The sequence below is a fragment of the Pyrus communis genome, chromosome 5 (assembly GCF_041283825.1).
Source record: "Pyrus communis isolate YQ-2024b chromosome 5, ASM4128382v1, whole genome shotgun sequence".
Classification (NCBI taxonomy): Eukaryota; Viridiplantae; Streptophyta; class Magnoliopsida; order Rosales; family Rosaceae; genus Pyrus; species Pyrus communis.
The window spans coordinates 22,227,395-22,254,202 of record NC_142569.1 but is presented as its reverse complement, the minus strand read 5'-3'; the positions used below and the strand labels follow the sequence as shown (position 1 = coordinate 22,254,202).

The following is a 26,808-nucleotide window of genomic DNA, read 5'->3' as shown; positions in this document are numbered from 1 at the left end:
AAACCTTGACCCCGTTTAATCTCTCTCTCTCTCTCTCTCTCTCTTTCTCCTTCTTTCCCTCCGCCTGTTTTAGTCTTTGTTTCCAATTCCACCATTTTCGTCACGTCCCGATCCCGACATACGTCCAAGATCGACACATGACGTCACCACATCCTTGTCTATTTATCATGTCTCGCCTCCGAGACAGGACCAAAACACAAACAATGATTCAACCATGCAGTCATTTTCTTTCATTTCATGGTTGCATCTAACCTTTGCGTTAGACTGCCTACGTACCATAAGAAGGGATCAAGTCATTTGTAGTTTACCATTCCTTACACTCCGACGTTTATCACAATATGTTCTAACAGAAAGGCATAGCATTCCTCAATCAATTGTTGGAGTTTGACAAGCATGAATTACTAGATTCAGGCTACATAACGAACCCATATGACATTCAAGATTTCCATTTCATCAATCATATAATCACTATGTTTTCAACATAACACCACAATCCATAGCATGTAACATATCAAAGAACCAACGAAGTGCAATATTATTCTCTAGCCAAATTGATCAACTAATATGATCATAATAATAATAATAATAATCATATCCAACATCATTCTACAATCACGTCAATTAATCAATTCCATGAATAAAAAAAATGAATGATATAAACATTTAACTACGTCAATCAATCAACAAGATCACATATTATTTCACGAAATTTAATAAGGAACTCTACATAATTTCCTACCTAGATTCCAAGTAATAACATGGTAAATCTAATTTATAATCATAATGTCTACTGTGAGCACTACTATAAAAATCCCTGCCTAGGCGTTAGGCGGCTGGTCATCGTCTCGATTAATGCCTAGGCGTTTGAAAATTAAGAAAGGGCGCCTAGACCTACTAAGGCACCCACTAGACCGCCTAGGCACCCGCCTAGCCCACCAAGACCCGCCTAGGTTGAGACTCACTTAGACAGAAAATAGATAACTTTCATTTTGCATTTTATTTTTTTAATAAATTGTAAGAGACTTGTTGACTACTTAAATGAACACATATTATATGCTTGTTTCCTTTGTTTTCATTATGTTCCAATAGCTCATAATATATATGTCATTCTATTTTGTAGTTTATGATGAAATTATATACATTTTAAGTATAAATAGATACTTATTTACATGAAATGTAATTGATTTAATTAAATCCGCCTAGGCGCTCGACCGTAGCCCGCTGCCTGACTAGCGCCTGGCGTCTTTTAGAACCTTAACTGTGAGCAATTCCTATTGACACGAATCTAGGGTTCCGTACTAAACTTTATGGAAATGAACAAGGATGGGGATTATGGATCACTCAACAGAATTCAACTAAAATATGGTCACCCATCGAAATGTACCAAGTACAACTGATCCTCATAAGCCTAGATATGCAGTATCACCCATCGCAGATATACCAAGCATAATCACCCCTAGAATGTGTATGGTCCCCCATTGCGGATATACCAAGCAGAACCATAAGCATAATCTAACCATGCAGGCAGTGATCACCCATCGCGGATATACCAAGTATGATCAACCCTCAAATACGTATGGTCCCCCATCGCATATATACCAAGTAGGACAATATCCTAACTATAGGTAGTGATCACCTATCGTGGATATACCAAGCATGATCACTCCTAGAATGCATATGGTCCTCCATTGCGGATAAACCAAGCATAACCATGTGCATAGTCTAATAACGTAGGCACTAATCACCCATCGCGGATATACCAAGCATGCATCTATCCTATAACTCTAGGTAGTGATCACCTATTACGGATATACCAAGTATGATCACTCCTATAATGCGTATGGTCCTCCATTACAGATAAACCCAACAGAACCATAGGCAAGTCTAATCGTGCAGGCAGTGATCACCCATTGCGGATATACCAAGCATGATGACCCATGAAATACGCATGGTCCCCTATCGTGGATATACCAAGCAGGACCATTCATGTATTACTGCTACATAGTGCAGTCAGATCAACACATAACCAATCCATACCTTAACCCTTATGATTTACAATATAGACACATGTATAAACAATTTCTCATGATCACTATCCTGTCATACAAGCATATAAGTTCTACAAATTACTTCTAATAAGATTCCAGGCTCACACTTCCATACTAGTAATCGTACATTTCATTCGTATCATGTAGAAATTCAATTAACATGTATAACACAATAAGGCAGTACTTGCACATAAGTCAAGGTTCACATCTCCTAGAATAGCTCGCTAACTAAGATAGACCCACAAGGCTCCATTAAGTCTGTAGTCATGCTAATTTTAGTACTTAAGAAGGATTAAGAACATTTTGATCAAAGTCAGCCCTAGTAATTCAATTAGGAAGATCCGTCCACTAGATTTCATATCCATAAGTTCCTAAGGTTCTCAATAATTACATACAATAACGTACTAAAGTTTGGTGACATTTCAAAGGTCAGATCGTTGTTTACTATAATATTCAAGTAGAAAACCCTAAAGAAAATATGTTCAAACAACGAAATTTCATCAACTGGACGTTAATTATGGAATCAGAACATCAAATTTAGTTTAAAAGGACCAAGTGGGTCTTCAGGCCACGTGCCACCGTACGCGGCGGCAGGCCGCCCTCGTTTGCTAGACAATTCACATAACTTCAAATATTCCCAAATTATACCAAAACAAAGATCTTGAAGAGAGGAGTAAGTTTTATACCTGGGCCGAGCTCTAATTCGGCCTGAAAATGGCCTGAAAATACCACAATCTGCCGGAAAATCCTAAAAATGGTGCACTTTGATTTGTCTTCTCCACTGCGCACCCCAAACTTGTTTGCAACTTGTTCCTAAGCTCAATGGAAGTCTAATGAGGGTGGTGGTCGACGTTGGGGCTTGCAAAAATGGCGGAATTACCGCCGTGGAGTTCGAGAATCGACAAGGTGCATTCGCCGCAAACTGGGGTCAAACCCAGTCATACTTGGGTGGAAAATAAGGTGGGGAGATCGGTATGATGAATGGTGGTGGTGGGTGGTTGCGATTCGCCGGAAAAACGGCAAAATCGTGACGGAAAACTGTGTAGGAAACCAGGTCTATAGTTGGGTCAGAAACTGGGTTGTGTGGGGATTTGGGTTAGCTGCTTCCTCTCCTCCCTCCTTTCTCTCCTTTACTTTTTTTTCTGATTGGTCGCCCTCTCCCTCATTTTCTCTCCCGCGTCGCTCCTTTTCCCCCTCTATTCTACTACCATATGGCAGCTTCTAGTCTGTATTTATTTATTTATTTTTGTTTTTAACAACTAAAAGGCCTTTAATTTCTTTGTTTCAACTCCGATTTGTGAACGGGTTTTGCCTACACGCTCGTATAATCGAGCTCTGCCCAATTATACTTAGTGTGACCTCATAAGGTCTACGAATTTTTAACGATTACTGAACAAAATTGAAACTTCGTAATTAGATTAATTAAAATCTAAATTTAATAAAATCAATATAAATTTTTGAAAATAATATAAAATCTCGTTAATACAAATGCGTAGTTTACAATAGTGAAATTTAGAACGGGGTTTCACAATTTTTGCAGTTGAATCGACTGAATTCAATGAACACAAGCTAACTTCTCAACATCAAGCCTCTGGAGTTCGAGTTCCCATGTCTGTTAGAGGGGGAAATACATAGAAAAAAAACAAAATTCAAGGGGTAAGGTCATAGTTCCATTCCTTAAATTTGTAAAGATCATATTTGCAAAAATCGATTAAATATACGATTTTTTTAGTTATCGAACTATTTTTGTAAATGATTGAATATGGTAAAAGCAATATGAACCATCTACCTATTTACTACAGTTGAATGCCTAAACAATCTTATTTTTAATTGACATTTTGCAAAGATGATTTTTATAGAATGATGAATAATATAAAATAGTCTAATCTTTAGAACAAATTTTTGAGACTAGATCACAAAGTATCTTAAGGAGGAATTCCTCCTCATTCTTAAGGAGCCAAACATTTTTTTCCATTACGTTTACTTCATGTTTGCGCCATATTTTCTTTGCAGTATATGAACTTCTTTTTCTATACAAAACATAATTATTTTGTTTTAAATATCTTGGCATTATTTTCATGGTAATTTTGTTTCGAATGACGTTTATACATTTCTATATTTTTGCTTTGTATTTTTCTCCCCTCTAAACTTAGAATCCTAACTTCTTTTACTTGTAGATTCTATTTAATTTTTGGAATTTGGTATGGACTTGGACCCAAAATAAGACAAATATTCACTCCAATGCATAGTCATTTGCATTTGTGGTTTTGATATGAACATTTTAGAAATAGTCGGCATATATCTATATATATTGCGAAATAGTTGTGTACTTGTTGAATTTATTTGATATTTGATTTTTGGAATTTGGTATGAAATTAGACCCAAAAAAAATTAAAATCCACCCAAATGCTAATACAAAATCATTTGCATATGTGGTCCGGTTTTGATATGGAGATTTAGAAATAGTCGGCATGCATATATTACGAAATAGTTACGTGTGCTTGTTGAATTTATTTGATTTTTTATTCGCACTTTTTCCATGTCTCTGATGTTTTATGTATGACATTTCTGTATAAATACTGGATACAGTGGTGATCAAGAATCATGTGTTGGTCATCTCACGAAAAGAATAACCTACGTGATTGTAACATCTCTAATTTTTAAAATTAAAAATTAAAACAAAAAGATAAAAAATAAACATTTCTCCCTCTCTTCCTACTACCATGTTCTTTCCCACTCTCTTCTTCTCTCCTTCAATTTTAAAAACAACACTCTCTTCTTCTCTCCTTCAATTTTAAAAACAAAAATAAAAAAATTTTCACACTTTGTGTGTGTGGGCATATACTAATTTTTAATTATATGACAGTATTTAATTAGACTTGTAGAATCCAGTTATGTGTCACATGATGTTACATCCCATATCACCTAGGGGAGTGGATCCTGTAAGCTTTATATGTATATTCTCATCTCTACCTAGCACAAGGCCTTTTGGGAGCTCACTGGCTTCGGATTCTGTAGGAACTCCGAAGTTAAGCGAGTTTGCGCCGGAGCATTCCCAGTATGGATGACCCATTAGGAGGTTCTCGTGTGAGTTCCCAGAAACAAACCGTGAGGGTGTGGTAAGGGCCCAAAGTGGACAATATCGTGCTACGGTGGAGTCGAGCCTAAGATGTGATGAGGGCCCATGCCGGGATGTGACAATTTGGTATCAGATCTAATCAATGGCCGGATGTGTGCCGACGAAGACGTCGGGCCCTTGAGGGGGTGGATTGTTACATCCCACATTGCCCATGAGAGTGGATCATGTAAGCCTTATATGTATATTTCCATCTCTACCTAGCACAAGGTCTTTTGGGATCTCACTGGCTTCAGAGTTCCTATAAGCGAGATTGGGATGGAGCAATCACAAGATGGGTGACCCATTGGGAAGTTGCTCGTGAGCTCCTAGAAACAAAACTGTAAGGGCGTGGTCGAGGCCCAAAGAGGACAATATCATGCTACGGTGGAGTCGAGCCTGAGATGTGGTGGAAGCCTAAGTCGGGATGTGACACATGAACACATAATAGAATTTTTGTGACAACCTGTTTTACCTTTTTATTTATTTTAAAAGTGTGAATTTATGAAAATGCCCTTGAGGCGAGGCGAGGCGAGGGTATATAGTGAGACGTACGAAATATTCTTTTAGCGTATTCTTGAAGTACTCAACGATACGAACGTGTAGGCGCAAACGGAATCAAAATTAGATTTACGGTTAAAGTTTTACGGAGCTACAAATCCAAAAGTATTTTGAAGGAATCACTATTTTAATTATATTATACTATATTATACTACTAAATTGTTATGCCACATATGTGTGGCTGAGAGGGGAAAGGAAATGAATTGGGGAAGAGGAGAAACAGAGGAGAAATTATTGGGCAGAGCTGCCTAATCGGAGGAGAAGAGAGGGAGATGAGGAATGAATCAGGATATGAGGGAGGAGAGTCTGACCAATCAGGTGAAGGGTTATAAGAGAAAGGAGAGAGTGGGAGACGCAGCCAACCCAGATCCACCTTGACCCATTTCCCGTGCGCAACCACCCACCACCTGGAAGTCACTCAACATCAACACCTCTTCCAGTTCCAACCAAAACCTAGTTCCTTTAACCCCCAATTTAAGGAGAACGAAACCATCGAACCTGTGGGGGTTCCGAATAAGTCACGGCGAGAACCACCATTTGTGAAACGATTGCCTCCAATTACCACCACCATTAGACTTCCTTTGAGGCCTAGAACAAATCCCAAACAACTTTGGAGGCAGCGGAGTACCGAAGAAGTCGAATCAAAAGCCACCCATTTTCTAGGGTTCCGGCGAGTTCGTGGCTATTTAAAGCTTTTCCCGGCCAAATTGGACTGGCAACAGGTATGCAACTTGCTTCACTGTTAGATCCCATATCGCCCAGGGGAAAGGATCCTCTATGCCTTATATGTACCTGCCCACCTCCATATAGCACGAGGCTTTTTAAGAGCTCACTGGCTTTGGAGCTCATCGGAACTCCTAAGTTAAGCAAGTTCACGCGAGAGCAATCCCAGGATGGGTGACCCACTAAGAAGTTCTTATGTGAGTTCTCAGGAAAAAAAAACTGTGAGGGCGTGGTTGGGCCCAAAGCGGACAATATTGTGCTACGGAGGAGTCGAGCCATAGATGTGGTGAAGTTCGGGTTAGGATGTGATAATTTGGTATTATAGCCAATCCCTAGCAGGAAGTGTGCCGATGAGGACGTCGGGCCCCTAAGGGGTGTGGATTGTTAGATCCCACATCGCTCAGAGGAGAGGACCTCTATGCCTTATATGCACATGCCCACCTCCATATAGCACGAGTCTTTTTGGGAACTCACTGGCTTCAGAGTTCATCGAAACTCCGACGTTAAGCGAGTTCGTGCGAGAGCAATCCCATGATAGATGACCCACTGGGAAGTTCTCGTGTGAGTTCCCAGAAACAAAACCGTGAAGGCATGGTTGGGGCCCAAAGCGGGCAATATCATGCTACGGCGGAGTTAAGCCCGGGATGTGGTGGAGTCAGGTCAGGATGTGACATCTACTCATTGAGATCTTTATTCTTGTAAAATTTGAGAATTTTTAGAAATAATTGATTTTTCCAACGAGTCGGGGTGGCTGACCGCCGTGTGCGGCGGTGCGTGGGCCAAGGCACCCCCTGACCTTCCTAGGCTAAATTTGATACTCCAATTCTATAGTGAAGTCTAATTGATGAAATCTCATCACTTGAACATATTTTTGAAATAGACCGCCACTTGATCCTTATATGAATTGACGATCCGACCGTTGGATCGTCACCAAAATTTAGTACATTATAGTACGTAATATTTGAGGATATTAGAAACTTACGGATTGGGAATCCGAAGTACGGATCTTCTCGAATTGGATTTGTAAGTTTGTAAAATAAAGTGTTGACCACCACTTGAATTTGTAATTGGCGGAGATCCAAACGTTGGATCGTAATGAAACTTTAATATGATGTTCTAGAAGTATAATGTGTATCTTTGGAAGTTACGGATCGGAAATCCGAGGTGCGGATCTTCCGGATTGAGTTACATAGGGTTATGGACCTTATTGCCGACCCTTGATTGACGGTTGACTTTTGGTTAATGGGTTTCAAACCATTCTAGAACGTCCTTGGGGATTTGTTCATGTAAGTTATGTGTTTTATCAATAAGAATTCTGAGACATGATTTGATAATTGTTCTAGGCGCTGATTATTCGTGACGCCTCAATGTTCGTGCTAGGGAGTTGTAGTGCAGACCTTAGGTGAGTGGGTCTTTTCCTTTTTATAGTGTATATATATATATATATATATGACTGATAGTTTCCACAAATGATTTTGAATTGATTTATGCACTTCATGCCATGATTAAATTATGTTATGAGAAATGTTGCACTGTTGTGAAATACCAAGATGATCCTACGGGATGTGCAGGTAAGTTCATGTAAGTTTATTATGTTGATTGGAGTTATTGCATCATTATGGTATGCTTATACTTATATAGTTCGCTCATCATTGCTGCACCCCAATGTTAGTGCTCCCACCCTAGGTCAGGGCCAGTCTTCACATGATTGTTCACCTCCCGCACCTCAGGCTCGCCTTGGATTCAAGTTAGGTGCTAGCCTGTCGTACAGGTCGTATTAGGTGACTCCGACTCATAGCTGACCCGCGCATAGCGCTAGCCTTCACGTGATCGTAGCATTAGAGCGTATATTATTACACCTAACCTGTCGTACATGTCACATTAGGTGACTCCGACTTGTGTGTTAGCATAGATTGATAAGCAATAGGTGCAATCGTACAGGTCACATTAAGTGACTCCGACTTGCATGCTAGTATAGATTATTGAGCACATAATTATATTCATATTGTCATTGAGATATTCTACTGTGGCATATTTCTGGATTTATTGTTGGCATGCATTTGATTTCATACTTATACATAGTATGATTTTCGGGAAACTATACTTGTTTTACGGTGATGGGTTACAATGTTTTCATAAAGGTTTTTATAAATTTTATTTTTAGGTCCACTCACCCTTGTTTTTTCGCCCCTCCGAGTTTTAGTAGCTGAGCTTTCTTATCGACAAGGATTCTTGGCAAATCTCAGTATAGGTGGCTGCCTTTGAGGGTATAATCCTTATTTTATCTTACTGTACTTTACTTATACTCTGACATCACGTGTGAAATGGGTTCATTCTCGCTAATAGCGCACTCTTGTATTTAGGCACTTTTAGGTTTAAATTTATTCACATGTTCCACATCACTACACTTTATGGCTTCGTCACCTTCCAGGTGTTACCCATCATAGCTCGATTCGGAGTCCTAGTGGACATTCCGGGTCGGGGTGTGTCAATTTTGATAGAATTGTGATGGAAGAACCACCTTGATTTGCGACACTCATTTTCAGGGACTCCATTGATCAATTTTCAATTTTAATTGACTATCTTGATAGGGTAGGTCAATTTCAGGGACTATTTGAGAAAAAAACCTACTTAAAATGAACAAAAGAAGGATACTTCATGATTTTTCACTTGCACCTAAGAAGTGAAAAGTGTGGAGTGTGTAGAAACTGTAAGGAGTATGTTAGAGTGTTGGGAGTCAGGGTATTATGAAAAAGTACGTAGGAGTGTATTAACATGAATTTTAATTTAAAAGTAATTATAGGGTGTATTAAGTATGGGGGGGGGGGTAATCAATAATATGTGGGATGTTAATATAATAAGCTTTATAAAATCAATAATACTTTACTCACCAAATTTGTTAATCAAATTTGTTCATTATATAATATAAAATTTTACTTGTTAGAAATAATTGAGATCTAAAGTGGGTCTACATTTGAAACAACGCAAACTGTTCTGCCATTTGGTATAATGTACACAAAGTGTTATGCTACTTGGTAAATGTAGGCAAACATTATAGCTTGTAGACTGTTGATATTCATTTGCTAAATAAAATTGGTGATTCTAGTGGCGCTCTTAGAAGTAGCTCATCTATATGGACATCAACAACACAAAATATAATGTCGTCCTCCAATCATCAGCCACAACGAAGTGATGAACCAACAAAAACTAGCGCTAAAAAGCTAGTAGGAACTCAGCAGTCGGCACCATAAAAATAAAATTAAAAAAAATTAAAAAATTAAAAAAAATTAAAAAATTAAAAAAAATTAAGATACACGTCCTCACAAGGATAGACTGCAAACGCACGCAAAATACGTCCTCACAAGAAGAGACTACAGCCTCATGCGACCAACGTAAATTGGGATGCCGCAACTTGTTCCAACTTTGAATGAGTTGAGCTGAAAAAACTAAGACCTTCAAATAAAACTCTCACAACGACGTTGAGGTGAAGATAATCCCGCATCCAAGGATAATTGCTTAAAAGATTTAGAGTGTAGGGCTGGAATGTGAGGATATTGAAATGCCGTGACATATTTTGAAACTAAAATTATTTTTTCTTATTTGTTAAATACTGACAGTAAATCTTGCTGGTGTAAAGTTTACTTAGCCTTAACTTTTTACGTTTTGACATTTTATCCCATTCAAGGGGCATAATTTCTTGATCACATTATTATGTAACTATGCGTTAAGACGTGTTTAAAATATTTGTGATGATTATATTTTGTTAGCATAAATCACGATGCGTTGCTTGATGTTACTCGAGTCTTCTTAATGTTCATATTTATTTTAAGAATAAGGTAATTTAGGATCCGTCAATATGGTGTTTAGGGTAATTTTCATCAAAACCAGTTGTAATTTTCTCTGTATTTCGTGTTTTGGTATTTTTCCATTTCCAAACCATGCAAAATGTTCACCAAAACTATATACGCTGCCGTTGAAATTTGAACGTTACCCCGCTCATGTTTCCCTTTTTACCAAAAAGCCCTCGCAATTCAAATCCCAAAACCGCGACCGTGCCCAATTTCAAACCAAGATCAAATCTCAGCCGTTCCCTTCAAACCTACGAATCCATTCAGCGTTTTGAACTCGGTTTAAAAATCTCAAAACACCTTTCAAACTATCACAGTAGAGATAGAGAGAAAAAGATGCTCGATTTCAAAACCAAATGAGCTATTGAATCAAGTCCCACTTGTTTTTCCCTCCAAAGATTCGTCAGTTTAATCAATTTTTACAATTCGGAAGCTTCAGATTTTGTTTTTCAATTCATCTTTCAGGTAAATATTTGCATAATTTCAGCAATAAATTCAAATATATATATATATATATATATATATATATCACAGTATATGTATCGATCTGTTTATCTTACTTAACCCATCTTGTATTTGTTGAATTTCTGGGCATTAGGATGTTAAGGGATTTCAAATTCCTGCGTTCGAATTCTGGGAAGAAAGAAGAGGCCGAGAACGTGCCGGTAAACCTGAAGGACTTATCGGCGATCCGAGTCCGCTCAGAGTCTTCGAGAACTCCATTTAACCCGATTCAAGATCCGGCCCAACTACCCAAGGCGGAACAAGAAGTGGGTATTCGGAGCAGGGTTGAAAAGACTCCGACCAAGGCTTCCAAGGCCAAGGTTTCCGATCCGGCGTTGCCTCTTCGAACCCCCGATAAGTATGGTACCCCGAAGCGATTTGGGTGGGCCCAAAAGACGGAACCCAGTAGTACGATCGCCGGTGATTCGCACGAGGACGGGGCTAATTGTTCGACCCAAGTGAGCAGAGGGGGTGGCGGTGCTGGAAATGGGGGTTTGGGAAATGTGACTCCTCGGGTGATGAGGACAGTTGGTAGAGCTGCTTCGAGTTATTCGGGGAGTAATTCAACGCAGACAACACCGTCCAAGACTGTGTCGAAGCCTCCGAATTTGGGTTTTCAGAATAAGGCTGATGGAAGTGTTGGTCCTCGAGTAGGGAACTTTGCTGCATTGTATAAAGGGATTCCCATTTCTTACAGTCCGTATACGGTGGTTAATACAGTCGAAGTGCCTCACTTTGATCTCAAGGAAGATCCATCTTTCTGGATGGATCACAATGTACAGGTAAAAAACTCAGTTTTTATCCAATTTTGACGTACATTTAGTGGTTTTCGTTTAATGTTTTCTACAGTTCAATGCTCATTTGGCTTTGATGATTGAAGGAAGTGAACTGGACATGTCGAGTTTGTGAATTTTTAGCCGTATGCAAGTTATGCTAATGGTATTGTAAATTTGATTTAGGTTCTCATTCGTGTTCGTCCTCTCAATAGCATGGAGCGAAGTTTACATGGTTACAGCAGGTGTTTGAAGCAAGAAAGTGCTCAGACAATTTCCTGGATTGGGCAACCAGAAAGTCGATTTACATTTGATCATGTAGCCTGTGAAACAGTTGATCAGGTGTGATTTGCGACCAAATTATAGTATTATATGGTATCTTCTTTTTCTTACTCTTCTACTCATTCACTATAGTTACCAGTGGTTTTAACTTTTTGAGTTCTGCAGCAAATGCTTTTCAGGATGGCTGGTCTACCCATGGTAGAGAATTGCTTGTCAGGATATAATAGTTGTATGTTTGCCTACGGTCAGGTAATCTCAAGGAGCTGTTTAATCATGAAAACTGTTAGCATTAGTAATGTGAAGTTAATGCAACCATGAAAACCACGCTTATAATCTGCTGAATTTGACTGTTAATATGTTCAATTTACATAAACACTGGCAGAACTCTGCAAAATCCTGTATTAGTAAAATTAAGAAGGCTTAAAATTCTCACTTCAATGTTTGAACTTTTATTTGTCATGCTACTAAAGGGAGGTGGAGATATCTCTTTGATGCTTACCTAGTCCTATTTGTTTAATCCAATTTCTCTATTCAGTCATTCTGCCTCGTATATAATTCCTGTTCTTGCTTCAAATGGTCAAAATAGGATGAATTATATCTTATGATAGAATTTTTCTGACCATGATGGCGTAGGAGGATTGAGTCTGCAATAGCACGTCATATAGTTCTCATAACTTAATGATTGTTCTTATTCAGTTGAAACATGTTACGCCTATGATAATCAATTTCCTATTATTCCAGTGTTTTTTTGTAATAATTGGGCTTTGATTTGCAGACAGGAAGTGGAAAAACACATACAATGCTTGGGGAGATTGATGATTTAGAAACGAAGCTCAGTCCAAATCGTGGAATGACACCCCGAATTTTTGAGTTTTTATTTGCAAGGATCCAAGCTGTAATATCATTTAATTGTTACTTTCTTATTTCTACTTTATCCTTTTGGTTATATGTGAGAAATGCTTAAATTTCTCACTATCTGACTTTACTTCCAACTTCAGGAAGAGGAAATCCGCAGGGATGAGAAACTAAAATACAATTGCAAGTGCTCTTTCTTAGAAATTTACAATGAACAAATTACGGATCTCCTTGATCCGTCATCTACCAATTTGCTTGTAAGCTGATTCTTTTAGAAGTGCATGGCCTATGGTTATCTTGAAGTATTTCTTATTATTTTATTATTTATTTTTTGTTTTAAGCTGCGGGAAGATGTTAAGAAGGGTGTTTATGTAGAAAATCTTTCTGAATTTGAAGTCTATACTGTGAGCGATATCCTCAGGCTTCTCATTCAGGTTCCCACTAATTGATCATTATCTTGCTAAGTTAGAGGCAGAGGTTTTTTTTTTCTGCATAAATACACAGATGCATGCATGTCTGAATTAAAATGTAATCTGTTCCACAGGGTTCTTCCAATAGGAAAGTTGCTGCAACAAATATGAATAGAGAAAGCAGTCGTTCGCACAGTGTCTTTACTTGTGTAATTGAGAGTAGGTGGGAAAAAGATTCCACAACTAACCTACGGTTTGCTAGACTAAACCTAGTTGATCTGGCTGGTTCAGAAAGGTGCGGTATCAGGCTCAAACTTGTTGATATATGTGTTTCTGTGTGTATAAAATTACATATTATATCCTTCCACCAACCCGTTTTTTCTTGAATTAATCCCAACCCAATAATATTTTGCAGGCAGAAAACTTCTGGTGCGGAGGGTGAGCGGTTGAAGGAAGCTGCTAACATTAATAAATCACTATCTACACTAGGGTAATTTTTTTCAGTTATTCCCTTGGTTCTATCTGTATTCATGTGTTTCTTGTTCTTGCCTTCGCAATGATAACGCAATGATAATGGTAAATATGTCCTTTGTAGTCATGTTATAATGGTTCTAGTGGATATGGCACATGGGAAGTTGAAGCATGTACCTTACAGAGACTCTAGGCTAACCTTCCTACTACAGGTTGATTGTAATTCCATCTTCTCTGCCTCAGTCAAGTGTTAAATTTCTTAGCATAATGTTACTCTTCATACCAAATAAATGCAGGACTCACTTGGGGGAAACTCAAAAACAATGATCATTGCAAATGTCAGCCCATCTATCTGGTTCGTTCTTACCTCAATTTTATTTTGGTTAGTGTTAAAATCATTTCAAGCCACAAAACTTAGAAGAAACATTTTGTACATATTACCAATATTATGTTCTTTTTTTTTGTCACAGTTGTGCTGCTGAAACGCTGAGTACCCTTAAGTTTGCTCAGAGAGCAAAACTTATTCAAAACAATGTAAGCTTCATACCGTAAGCAGTGCAGACTAAGGAGTATTTAATGGAATCATGCGTCAATTTGTTGACCAATATATTTCTTTCTGTTTCATTGTGCAGGCTGTGGTGAATGAGGATGCCACAGGCGACGTCATGGCCCTACAACACCAAATACGGCTCCTAAAGGTGGTAATGATTATCTGTGTTTTTTTATGTTCACTTATATCAAATAACTAATAGTTAAAATCATGACATGATTTCTGCAACAGGAGCAACTTTCCATTCTTAAGCGTCATAATGTCTCCCGACCTTTGTCGTTTCGTTCGACCAATTTTGAAGACACACAAAGAGTCCGAAAAATTGATTGTGGTGAAAACTTATGTGATATGGACCTAGAGTGCGATGATGATTTTCTTGAAAATCAATCAAAAGGAGCTGTGAGACTTTCCACCAAAAAGGTATGCTTCCTCTTAGTTGTCTAGAATATGACCACGCTAGTTTGTTTGGGTATTGACTGGAAAAGTTGATTGGACCTATGTTTGTTGTACGGATGTTTCATCTCTAATATCATGTTAAGTAACTGGTGCTTCAAGTTAATGACATAACAGGGTGCTCAGACTATACAAACTTCATATACAAGCATCCCAGACAAAAAGAAAAACACTTAATCACCGTTAGATTCAATTTTTCCCATTTTAGTTGTGACTTCTGAGACTGGTGTACTACTGTTTCGTTTACCATGAGCCGTGCCACTTATTTTCTTTTGTATTGCAAATCATCACATTGGCTGAAAATTATGGTAAATCAGTTAAAATCTTTGGAGACAACGCTTGCGGGTGCCTTGAGAAGAGAGCAGATGGCAGAAGCTACCATCAAGCAACTTGAAGCTGAAAATGAGCAGCTGAACCATTTGGTATTTGAGGAGTCTTTTCTTAAGATTATTATTTTTTTTCTTTATTTTTCACTCTTGTAAATTGTGGCTGAACTCCTTAGCTTTCATTGCTCACAGGTTTGTCAAAGAGAGGAAGACACCAGGGGCACTAAAATGATGCTAAGGTTTCGAGAAGACAAAATTCAGAAAATGGAGTCACTTCTTAGTGGTTCTATTCCCGTTGAGTCTTATTTACTGGACGAGAACAGAGCACTCTCTGAAGAGATTCAGCTAATTCAAGCAAAACTTGATAAGAATCCTGAAGTCACTCGGTTTGCATTGGAGAACATAAGGCTTTTGGACCAACTTAGAAGGTAGTTTTTGTCATAATCAATCAATTTTTAACTATCCTATCAATTGAAATAACCTCTTCACTGTGGAATTCATAGATTTGAAGAATTTTATGAAGAAGGAGAGAGAGAGATGCTCTTGGACGAGGTATCTAAACTGCGAGATCAGGTACTTATATCCAACAAAGACATGTTTTTCCCCCATTTGAGATGTTGCTTGGAGTCCATATCACAAAATAAAACAATTTTTGTTTTTCAGTTGTTTCAATATCTTGATGGACACTCTAAGCAGCATGGCAACCCAAATTTTAGTATGAAAACTCAGGTTGGTTACTTTAATTCTATATTGTGGTTCCTTATGTTTCCAGTTTCATTCATTTTGGCATATACGGTGGCAATGTCCTTCCATTTGTGGATTCGCCAAGCATTTCCTTAAGGAATGGCTAGATATTAATATATGTATGTTTGGTTTATTATTTCTTATTTCTAATTATGTATCCTTTATGAAACAGGAAACCGTATGCACCGACAGAGATAGTGATTCTCTCAATATGGAGGTTGAACTCAGTCATGCCTTACTGGACATCCAAATAGCCCCTTCTTTATTTTACTCACACTCACATGTTCATTTTCTTGGTTTCAGTTAAAAAATACTGTCCATGAGTTAGAGGAATGCAGGCGCAGCTTAAATACTTGTTTGGAGGAAAATGAAAAACTCAATAGGTTAGAAAAGTTGGCCTTCCTGTTTTCTCCTTTTATATTGGCATCCTTAACTATTAAAGTAATATCTTATTTCCAACGTGATTTTGTTCTTTTTCACATTTTGCAGGGAAATTGATGATCTGCAAACAATGCTTAACAAGCTTAAGTGTACACCCATTGACCAAAATGATTGTGTAGCTTTAAAGGTATTCCATTTTTTTTTTTTTCTTTTTTTTTGAAATAATATTTGACTTGGGTTCCTTAATGGTATGGAAAAAGAAAAGGGAAGCAGTAAATTTACTTTAAGGGTTCACTAATCCACCTTTTGCTTTCAGGTGCATAATGCTGTTCCCGTTGAGGAGATGGAACCGAAGCTTGACCCTCGAATAAAACATGCACAAGAAATTTTAAATTTACAGCTGGAACTGGATATAGTGAATATCATTTTGAAAGAAGAGAGGACTTCTCAAGAGGAGACGGTACATTTCTTAAATAAGGATCTTCAGCTGGCAAATGAAGAACTTTTTGTGATAAGCAAACAGCGTAATGATGCAAGCAGCCAATTGGAGGAGGCTAAATCTGTTATTGAAGCTCTCGAGTCTCAGCAACTTCTGTCAATCAATGAGCTTGAGGACCTGAGCAAGCTTTTGAGTGAACGGGAGCTTGAATTGAGGGCTCTAAAGGAGCAACAGACCTTTAAGGAGTCTAGGGATTTATCACCTTCGAACTGCTCAAACAACCAAGACTCACCATTACAGGGAAATTTGAAGAGGATGCTTGATTCCCTTGAAAACGCCAAGAGACTGAATACGTGGTACCAAAGTGATCGTGCATTTCAAGTGTCAAATGAAGAAGAAATGGATGAAGTGCATAAGCAGGTTGAGACTGAAACTGCAGAGGTGATTGTCTGTCTGCAGGAAGAACTTGGCATGCTTCAGCAGCAAGTTCAAAATGGCCATTTAAAAGAATTGGAGATGAACAAAAATGTAATGATCTTGGAAACGGAACTGAAGGAGGTGCAAGAAAAGTTTTACATGTTGAACGAAGATAATGAACGGTTAAGTAAAGAGCTTGAGGAGAAAGATGGGGAAGTAAGAATGTTGTCACAGGAATGGACATTATTGTCCAGTGAGATTGAAGAGGTTCTGTCTGATGGGTGTGAGGAGCTAGATGATGCCTCTGATCAACTTAACCTTATATCCGATTCCTTTCCACGGAAAAGGATTTGGATCTCCGAACAAGTTGGAAGAATCATGCGAATCATCTCTGAAAAGGAATTTTTGATTGATGAACTGAGGAAGTGTTTGGAGGATGCAACCAACAAGAAATGTGATGTGGAGTGCATGCTGAATTCTATGAGAGGAGCAACACTGGCTATAACTGAAGCACATGAACAGGAGTGTTGTGAAAAGGAGAAAGAAATGCTCATGTTGACAACACAGTTGAATGCAAAGTCATCGAGAGTGGAAAAGCTTGAGAATCGAGTGAAGGTACTTGAAGAGCAGATCAGGAAAACGTCAGTCTGTGCAACAGTTGCTTTCGTTGTTGTGGACAGACTAGCAAAGATGAATCTTAGTAATGAAGATGCATTAAAGTGTAAGAGTATTCAGCTTAGTGAATCAGAAGACTTGATCTCAACGAAGGTTGCCATTCTCAGTGATCGGGAGTCTGTGATAGCAGAAGCAGAGATAAAAGTTCAGTCTTTAAATGGGGAAGTTGAAGAGTTGAAGAGAACCTGTCCCAATCTAAGACGGGAGCTTTCTGAGGAGCAGGAACATGCATTAAGTATAGAACAGAAGCTTGAAGATGTCAAAGAGAAAAACATTTTGATGACAATGGAGAAACTAGCTGAGCTAAAAACTGGCTTATCCACATTTATGTCATGCATGAACACAAATGTGGAGCATCATACAAGCTCTGAAGGGAAGGATTCACAAGTAGCTTCTAAGTCTCCAAAGGAGAGGGTGGTGGATGGGTAAGTTAACATTTTGCTTTCTGATAGCTTGATCTTGAGCTTTGGGTCTATGTTGTAGAGGAAGAGTGTTCTGTTTTGTAATAGCTATACCTAAATATTGTTGCAGATAGCAACGGAAAAAAATTCTAGACCAGAACAGAAATGAACAGTTTGTTGAAGACCTGATAGCTGATAAGCCTGATATGTCCGAGTGTTCTCTGGAAGTGGAGAAGAGTATTTGTGCCAATATTACTCGAGAAAATTTGAAGTCTGAAAGACCTTCCAAGGCTGCGAGTGGTAGAGATGTTATCATTTTACTTCTGAAAAAGGAAATAGTAACTACCTTTGATAGCTTAAAAGAGGTACACACTGAGATGGACAAACTACGTGAAGAGAACAAACTGATGTGCAAGTCTGAGCAACAGAATCACGAAAGCATGGAACATCTCAGAACTCAGGTCATTAATCTGCATTCAACTATGAACAACTCAGAGAAGCAATTGAAAGTGAAGTTGGAAGCTCAAGATCATAAACTGGAGGCATGTCAACAGATTGTGCAGGAAGCTGGGTCTCATGGTGCCAAACAAAAGAGGTAATCCGTTGGATTTCCAAATTCAAATAATTGTTGTTTCTTGGTTAAGCTTTACCCTATTCTCTGACTAAGACTTCTGTTTATCATGTGTACCAGAAAAGCAATAACAACCTTATGAGATAGTGAAAATACCTGTTGATTCCTGAATCCATTGTCCTTGCCCAACCTCTTTTGTTTTCACATGTTGTTCATAATCATAAATTTATAGGTTTAACTCACTCGTATGTATATACTTCCATTCAAGGACTTTACCATCTTCTTTTTTTTCCCGTCTCACAGATGATGGAAATAGAATTTGATAATGCAAAGTTAGTTGCAGGCCAGAAAACTGCTCAGTTCTCTTGCATTCTTCCTAAGTTTGAGGAGATTGAACCGCTTGGAGATGGAAAATGAGTCCTTTAAAACTGAGATAGAGAAGTTAAATACAGAACACAACATGGCTCTTAGAAACTTGGAGAATAATTCTGAGTTTTCATCCTCATTAAGTGGTATAAATGTCTTTGACCAAGAAAACTGCCGGTTGCAAGATGAAATTTTGTCTTTGGAGACTCACATGGCTAATCTGGAAACTCATTTAAGGGCAAAAACTGCTGAACTGGATGAACTCAAACAATCAGAGTCTTCTATTATGGAAGAACTCTGCTCAAAAAGCCAGGGATGCAAATATTTGTTAGTAGTACTAACAAACTGAAGGAAGAGAATGTTCTCTTCGGGGAAAAAGTTGTCTCTTGAGAAAAGCAAGGAGAACTCCTCACCATTTTGAGTGCGAAAGCTAAGAAGTGTATTGATTCAGTGGAAACTGTGAACTCAGCAAATAACAGATTACAAAATATTTTAAAGGAAGAACCATTCGTTATTGTTGAAAAATTGTCTCAAGAACTATGTGAAGCTGGAGAGAGAATATCTGAGTTTATACAGGTGGTCAACTGCTTAGAGTGCCATGCTAAGGAGCTGGTGTTTGAAAATTTGTCTCTTCAGGCTGAGTTAGTGAGGAAGGAAGATGTTCTTAAAGGAATGTTATTTGATCTGAGTTTGTTGCAGGAATCTGCATCTAATAACAAGGATCACCAAGATGAAATTGTGGAAATGGAATATTCTTGGAGACTTTAGAGGGTAAGCTTTCAGCAAAATGAAAGAAAGCGAGTTTCTAAAATGTCTGTCTAGTGAAAACCCTTTTTGTCGATTTTGATCAGGAGCAACGATTGGATGCAAAACTACAGGTTAGTGTTGTCTTTTGTGTGTGTGTGTGAGTGAGAGAAAGAGAGAGGGTTGCAATCAAACTCATAGTTTGATGCTTAACAATGCAATTGATTCTGCTACAGGAAACTGAGGAGGAGAAGTTGCAACTAGCACAGAAATTGTTAGGCCTCTGTACTTAGCGTTTTGAAGGTAATGTTAAAGGTCACTTGGTACTTAATAACCATTCACTCTCGAAAAATCACAAAATCAATCAGGACCGCTTCTTATATTTCCTTTTGAGCTAACTTTCAGGCTGCTGGAGTAACAAAACAATCTACACAAATAAACCCGTCTGCTGCTGAAGAGGCACTCGAGCAACTCAAGAACAAGACTACTCCAATGGATAGAGAATTGCAGGATTTGAAGTTTACGGTATATAAATTTTTTATCTTTGAGCTTGTTTTTCACTGCTTCCAATGTTTTGGATACACAAGGATTTTATGCATGATCCAATATTTTGTTTTCTGCAGAACAAAATAAGCAGTGAAAGAATTCGATTGTCGGAGCTCATGCCACAAACTTCACCATTAAGGTCAAGGAAGGATGAGAATTCTCAAACGAAAAGAATGTCCCGATAAGCTCCGTAAATTTCTGCTTTAGATCGATGATTTTGTTCATGTAGAAAACCAGAGTCTGGTTAGCTTTCTGCTAACAATTATAGGACTAGAAAGTACGAAAGGCAGCCTTCTGTAAATAAAACAGCTGTGAATATATGAGTTAATGCAAGTTCGGATTTTCCCTTTGAAGCCGGCTACAAATTCTCACTGAAATGTTGTTGCAGAAATCAAATTATCATCCTTGGGAATCACTCAAGTGGTGAGGTAGGTGTTGCATAAGTTAAGATTAAGATAGGCCAAGCATTTCGATTTTTTTTTTTTTTTTTAAGAAAAACCAAACATGTAATAAAAAACAAAAGACCAAACCTATCGTGCAAATCAACATAAATATAGAAGAGAAATTGAGTCAAATTTAACTTTTGACTGCACTTAAAACCAAACCTTTTAAGTGGGTTGAATGAGAGGTTATGTTAAATTAGTATATAAAATTCGAACAAAAATAAAAATAGTATAAACATAAAAACTAATATGAGAATAATTCTTTCCCTCCAATCTCCTCCTTCTTGTTGTATAACGTAGGTGAGGGTTGTTGAACAAATTGATGAGAATGATGACACAATTCAAGAATTTTCTTCTACTGTCTCGACAACTTTGAGACCTTCGAGATAGATTACGACGTCAAGATCGACTTGAGAAGGCAACCACGGCTACGCGTAGAAGAATGAGGATAACTGAAAACGATTTAAATGAAAAGTTTGAGATGAGATGTGAGAGAAATAAGAGGGAGATAATCCAAGTTCTTAAAAAAAGGGGTTCAAGATTTATTTTCAGCTTTCTTTGGGCTCGTTTGGAAGTGTGTTTTTAAATAACTGAAAACATTTTTTATGAAAGTGTTTTTGAAATCAATGGTTAATAAAAATACAAGTGAACATTAAAAACACTTCGAAGTGCTTTTGAAACCTAAAAAATAATCTTAAAAGAAAGACCTTTAAGTTATTTTAAAAGGAATTTTGAGTTTTAACGATAAAGAAAAAATAAAAAGTAAAGTAAATAGTATCAAGATTAATTTTTTAGTGTAAAATATAATTTTTCGTTAAAATGAATTGTATCGGGAGTTTTTCATTAAAATTTTCTATTTTAAAACCCTTCCAAACCTACACCATCTCTTGTGGGAACTTTTCTTTTGTCCTCTTTCTGTTCAGTCACTGATTAAAAAAAAAAAAAACAACTACTTTCTCTTGGCTGCCGATAAAAGAAAAGAGAAAACCCCTTTTGGTGGTTTCGCATTCCTTTGATCATTTAATCCTTCAAGGCTGCTGCTTTTGCAAGTTTCTGATAGAAGAATGACCACTGCGACTTTCAGCTCCATTTTTTCCCCAACCGGGTGCCTCCGCAAGGTCTGTACTCCTTATACTACTAGCTGTCTGTCTGTTTTCTCAGAAAATGCGGGAAAAAATGCCCATTTAAACCCTGCATTGTAAAATGTCAGTGAATTTAGAAACTTTGATTTGTTGGATTGAGTCTCTTTCTTCGAAGAAGTTGAAGTTTATTGATAAAGTTTCGAAATTGCAGGACGGGGTGAGCGGTTCGAAGGCCGATACGTGGAATGCGAAGAAGGTGTTTGTTAAATGTTCCGTGAGTACAAAGACCCAGAAAGCAGAAAAAGAAGTTCGCCTTGGTGTTCTTGGAGCCAGTGGTTACACTGGTTCTGAGGTATAAACCCTTTTCTTAATCAGTACTTTTCTCTGTTTTTTGAATAAATTCGATATTATCTACCTGAGGAGTGGAAAGTTGGCTAAACCTCACAACATAAGAATACCACTAGACCAGACCGTAGTACTAACTTAATATATTGAATTGAATTGGGGAAGATAATGAGATACTTTTTACTGCCCTGCAATGAACTGAGATTAACTTTCATTTTGGAAGATTGTTCGGCTCCTTGCAAACCATCCTCACTTTGGCATTACCTTGATGACTGCTGATAGAAAAGCTGGACAGTCAATAGGGTCGGTGTTTCCGCATCTAGTTTCTCAAGTAAGTTTTTGTTATGATTAATGTGTTTTCTCTTAGGACCAAAGACTTAAATTAAGATATGATTGGCATATTGAATGGAGCCTTAATGGCTGGGGCAATTCTTTAGTAGCTATCATTCTCTTTTTGTGTTGGCAGGATCTACCAAAAATGGTTGCTATCAAGGATGCTGATTTTTCTGATGTGGATGCTGTTTTTTGTTGTTTACCACATGGAACCACACAAGTTGTTTTTTTCTTTCCTCTGTAGTGTCAATCCTTTCTCATTTTACTGCATCTGGTCCTCAATTCCTAACATGCACATGTTTATTGTTTCAATTGCAGGAAATTATCAAAGGCCTTCCCAAGAGTTTAAAGATTGTTGACCTGTCTGCTGTATGCATGGGATAACCTTGCATTGCTTTTGGAATTTGTTTGTTGGCATTCTACTGTATCTTAAAAGCTTCCAAACTTTCTCATTTTAATGTTTACGTGATGGTGTTTTCAGGACTTCCGTCTACGAGACATCTCGGAGTATGAAGAATGGTATGGTCAGGCACACAGAGCGCCAGAGTTGCAGGTAAGATAGTCTCCTCTTCATATCAAAACTTGTATGGAATTATTAAGTCCACCATCTTCTCAAAAAAAAAAAATAAATAAATAAATAAATAAAGTCCACCAACCAATACTCTTGGAATAAATTGAAACCTCAACTTTGATAAAAAAAAAATTAAAAAAAATAAAAAAATCTGACATGATTAATTTGTTGTCATAATGTGCATTTTGGATTTGTAGAAAATGTATATACCTATAAAACGCAGGCACCATCTTGCTCTTATTTCTTGGAACTTATTGCTCTGCTAATTTTAAAAAGTGGCTATCTTCTTGGATTCAGAAAGAAGTTGTCTATGGTTTGACAGAGATTTTGAGGGAGGAGATAAAAGGTGCACGCCTAGTTGCTAACCCTGGTTGTTATCCAACTTCTGTTCAACTTCCACTTGTACCATTGATAAAGGTGTGTGTTATATATTTAAGTTCTCAGAAAATTACATGTTCTTATGAAATATGTGCTCGAGGTCAATTCACTCCCTGTTTAAGATGTAACAATGTGGCTGAAATATAAACCTATATACAGACAGGAGAGTGTCACTCTCTGAAATAGAAACCATAATCAAGTATGCCTTATCGTTCTCCTAATGCATTTTTCTCACAGGCCAATCTCATTGAACCTAAAAATATTATTATTGACTCAAAGTCTGGTGTTAGCGGAGCAGGTTAGGATTTGATTGTAGTTTATAACATTTCCATGCAAAATTTTACCCTATATACTCAAAGTGCTCCATTGTTGACTTGTAAAACCTGCTTAATCGTGCAGGGCGTGGTGCCAAGGAGGCAAACTTGTACACTGAAATAGCCGAGGGCATATATTCTTATGGTGTTACTCGTCACCGTCATGGTAAGATTTTGAATTTATACAAATTTTATATTTTAACTTGTCTGACAGAAGAAAAATAATCAGTAGATATTCTTGGTACTTATATAAAGTTATTTATTTGTGGAATGATTGCCATCAATTTCTGAAGAGGTAGAAACTTTAAACACTAGAGGTCATATGTGTGTTTTTATTTAATTACTTACATTAGGTAGTGACCTGGATCATCATTTTTGTGAAATTCAGTTCCGGAAATTGAGCAGGGACTATCTGATGCTGCAAGTTCAAAAGTAACCGTTAGTTTTACTCCACATCTAATGCCAATGGTAACTACTACCCCCATATGCATTTAGAGAATCCATATTTTCCAATTCATTCTTTGCTAACAAAGGACTAAGCACTTTTGTACTTTGTCATTTAGAGTCGTGGTATGCAATCCACTATCTATGTGGAACTGGCTCCAGGACTAAATTTCAAGGACTTGCACCAACACCTCAAGTTATCCTATGAGGTATACTGCTTTACTTTTTCTTCTGCTGCTTGGCTACTTATTGCATCCATCTCAAATAATCGGCGTGAATAAAAACGTTTGTATCACATTTGGTCCCTGAAATTGAACTTTCAATTAAAATGGTCGTTGAAATTGAAAATCGAACAATTTGGTCCCTTAAAATGCATGTTGCACATCAATTTAGTCCTTCCGTTACGATTCTGTTATTTATTCTGTTAGTGTACTGGCGTGGCATACATGTGGGGCCCACAAGTCAAAAAATTATTTAAAAAAAAAAGTGTTTCAAAAGTTAAAAAACAAAGCAGAAAGTTTGACCTTATCTTTTTCGTTCTCTGAATCTGCCATCGTGTATCTGTCCAAGCTCTCCTCAATATGTGCCAGGAGCCAAAATGTGGTCGTGTTCTTCAAACACACAACCTTCATTCTCATTCCAAAAACTCTCTCGGCTTCCTCTCTTTCCCCAAAAGATTCATCACTTTCCAAAGAATCCCTACCATATCCCCATCACCACCGTCTGCATCCTCATAAATTCCATGTTGATTGGCCCTGGGTAGGCCAGCCGATGGAGGTTTCGGCTGAGGCAGTGGTCGTGGTGAGCTGTCTTCTAATTCAGAGTTGATGACAACAGAAGACAATGAATCAAGGACTAGTGGTGTTGCACTGCTGCTTCTGCAACTTCTTGTTTATATTGAGATGCAGGTCAGATGGAGCAGTTCATGTTTATTATGTCAATTTGATTTGAATTGGATCAAATTTCATTGCGTCTACATTGCTTCAGCAACCCCTCATTTTTCTTTTTTCATTTATTTTTCTGTTTTTATAGATTTAGAAGTTTAAAAAATACAAATTATTTATGATTATTTTTATATAATCTAGTTGGAATCATACTTTTAGACTTGTGGGCCCCACACGTATGACACATCAGAACACTAACATAATAAATAACAGAATGGTAAGGGAGGACCAAATTGATGTGCATGTGCAAGACCCATTTTCAAGTACTGATTTTCAGTTTCAGGTACCACTTTGATTGAAAAGTTCAATTTGAGGGACCAAATGTGATAAAACCCTTTAATAAAACATGTCATACATATCTTGTGGCCGTTAATCTCCCTGCAGTGTAGCGTTGGCAGTGGGAAGCACATTATTCTTGTGTTCATATTGCTTAGATGCCTATATCATATGTGTTTTTCTCTACTTGTGTTGGTGCGATGGATGAAACTGTTGTTATCCTTAATCTTAACAAACCTATTTCCCTTTTTCAGGATGAAGAATTTGTAGTTGTGTTGGAGGAAGGAGCTGTTCCTCGCACTCATAATACTCGAGGATCCAACTATTGTTTCATCAATGTCTTTCCTGATAGAATTCCTGGGAGAGCAATAATAATTTCTGTTGTATGTTTTATGTTCCCCGTCTTTGCCTTTTGAAAATTTCTGCTTCCAAGTTCCATGTGAGTCTCTGGACGTATTTTGTTATCGGTTGACATGACAGCCAAGCTTTTGAATTTGTTGTTGCAGATTGATAATCTTGTGAAGGGAGCTTCAGGTCAAGCCTTACAGAATCTTAATGTGATGATGGGATTTCCAGAAAACACAGGGCTTCTTTATCAGCCCTTGTTTCCTTAGCATATGAGTAAGCAGACGAGTCTAAACTAGGTACTTTAGCTCTTGTGCCATTTTGGTTGCTGTTATCCTAGTAGCGTCTCTTTTGCCTAAATACGATCGATCAACTTTATAATATGATCACCATTTTCGCTTGCTCCCCCATGACATCTTTATTGTATAAGACCATCACAACGTCGGGCAGGCTCTGTTGTTTATCGTTCATTGTCAGTCCAAAAAAATACATCTCACTATTGAGAATATCTTGACCTTCATTTCCTCATTCATATAACCCGAGACGGAATGTTTATCTGTTTTTCTTAGGATTGTATTTGGGCTTCTACATTACCTTGGCTGATAAGTTTCATTCCATTGATTGTTGCAGGTAGTTAAAAGTGTAGAAAAGCTGTTTGCAGGAGCTGCATGACTATTTCTAGGACTTTGCTTTGGTTACCTCTAGTATTACAGATTTCAATTTCAAATTTTAATTTTTCTGATTCAGTTTTTTAATGCCGATTTTCATTTAATTTCTGGGTTTAATTAAAAAAGCGATTGGCTTGTAATCTAGAGTATCCTGTACTCCGAAGAACTATAGAGTTTTTCGAAATTGGAATGCTTTCGACAATGCGGTCCTTATGCTTTCTCCTGCTGTAGCCCTGGTGGAATTCTGATTTTAGGCTTACTTATCTAAGCACCTTATGTGCATTTTGTACCTATATTTTACCGTGTCTTACCTTCCTTATGCTTCATCTTTGTGTCTCACTCTCACAATACCAATTTTAGTAATGAAAAATGACAATAGTTTAACGAAAAAGTTCTATTAACTTTTTTTTAATTGAAATAAGAGGTATTCCCGTCATCCATTGATGACAAACTAATCTTCCT

General features: G+C 37.6%; 1 protein-coding gene and 1 pseudogene across 4 annotated transcripts; both read left to right on the top strand.

The window, feature by feature from the left end:
• The first annotated feature begins 10,610 nt into the window (after positions 1 to 10,610).
• LOC137724964 (kinesin-like protein KIN-12D) lies at positions 10,611 to 19,785 on the top strand (annotated as a pseudogene). The gene is made up of 24 exons (XR_015962990.1): positions 10,611 to 10,760; positions 10,894 to 11,581; positions 11,759 to 11,914; positions 12,020 to 12,103; positions 12,630 to 12,749; positions 12,853 to 12,966; positions 13,051 to 13,143; positions 13,254 to 13,414; positions 13,535 to 13,609; positions 13,715 to 13,802; positions 13,887 to 13,945; positions 14,061 to 14,124; positions 14,223 to 14,288; positions 14,372 to 14,560; positions 14,911 to 15,015; positions 15,112 to 15,347; positions 15,423 to 15,492; positions 15,583 to 15,648; positions 15,836 to 15,880; positions 15,967 to 16,046; positions 16,153 to 16,231; positions 16,361 to 17,989; positions 18,111 to 18,571; positions 18,851 to 19,785. The product of XR_015962990.1 is annotated as a kinesin-like protein KIN-12D (transcript).
• A 1,738-nt stretch (positions 19,786 to 21,523) lies between these two features.
• On the top strand, positions 21,524 to 26,639 carry LOC137725528 (putative N-acetyl-gamma-glutamyl-phosphate reductase, chloroplastic). 3 transcript variants are annotated; one of them, XM_068464248.2, is made up of 14 exons: positions 21,524 to 21,764; positions 21,940 to 22,080; positions 22,297 to 22,404; positions 22,540 to 22,626; positions 22,725 to 22,775; positions 22,888 to 22,959; positions 23,275 to 23,394; positions 23,593 to 23,653; positions 23,755 to 23,835; positions 24,058 to 24,137; positions 24,233 to 24,322; positions 25,588 to 25,716; positions 25,840 to 25,954; positions 26,309 to 26,639. In XM_068464248.2, exons 1-13 carry the CDS (start codon positions 21,711 to 21,713, stop codon positions 25,945 to 25,947), a joined length of 1,182 nt encoding a protein of 393 aa, XP_068320349.2. In that variant the 5' UTR covers positions 21,524 to 21,710; the 3' UTR covers positions 25,948 to 25,954; positions 26,309 to 26,639. The 3 variants fall into 3 exon arrangements, 2 of the variants coding, with proteins under 2 accessions (XP_068320349.2, XP_068320348.2); XM_068464247.2 differs by having other exon boundaries at positions 21,536 to 21,764; positions 25,840 to 25,977; XR_015962989.1 differs by having other exon boundaries at positions 21,570 to 21,764; positions 24,233 to 25,021; positions 25,840 to 25,977; positions 26,309 to 26,548.
• The last annotated feature ends 169 nt before the right edge of the window (positions 26,640 to 26,808 follow it).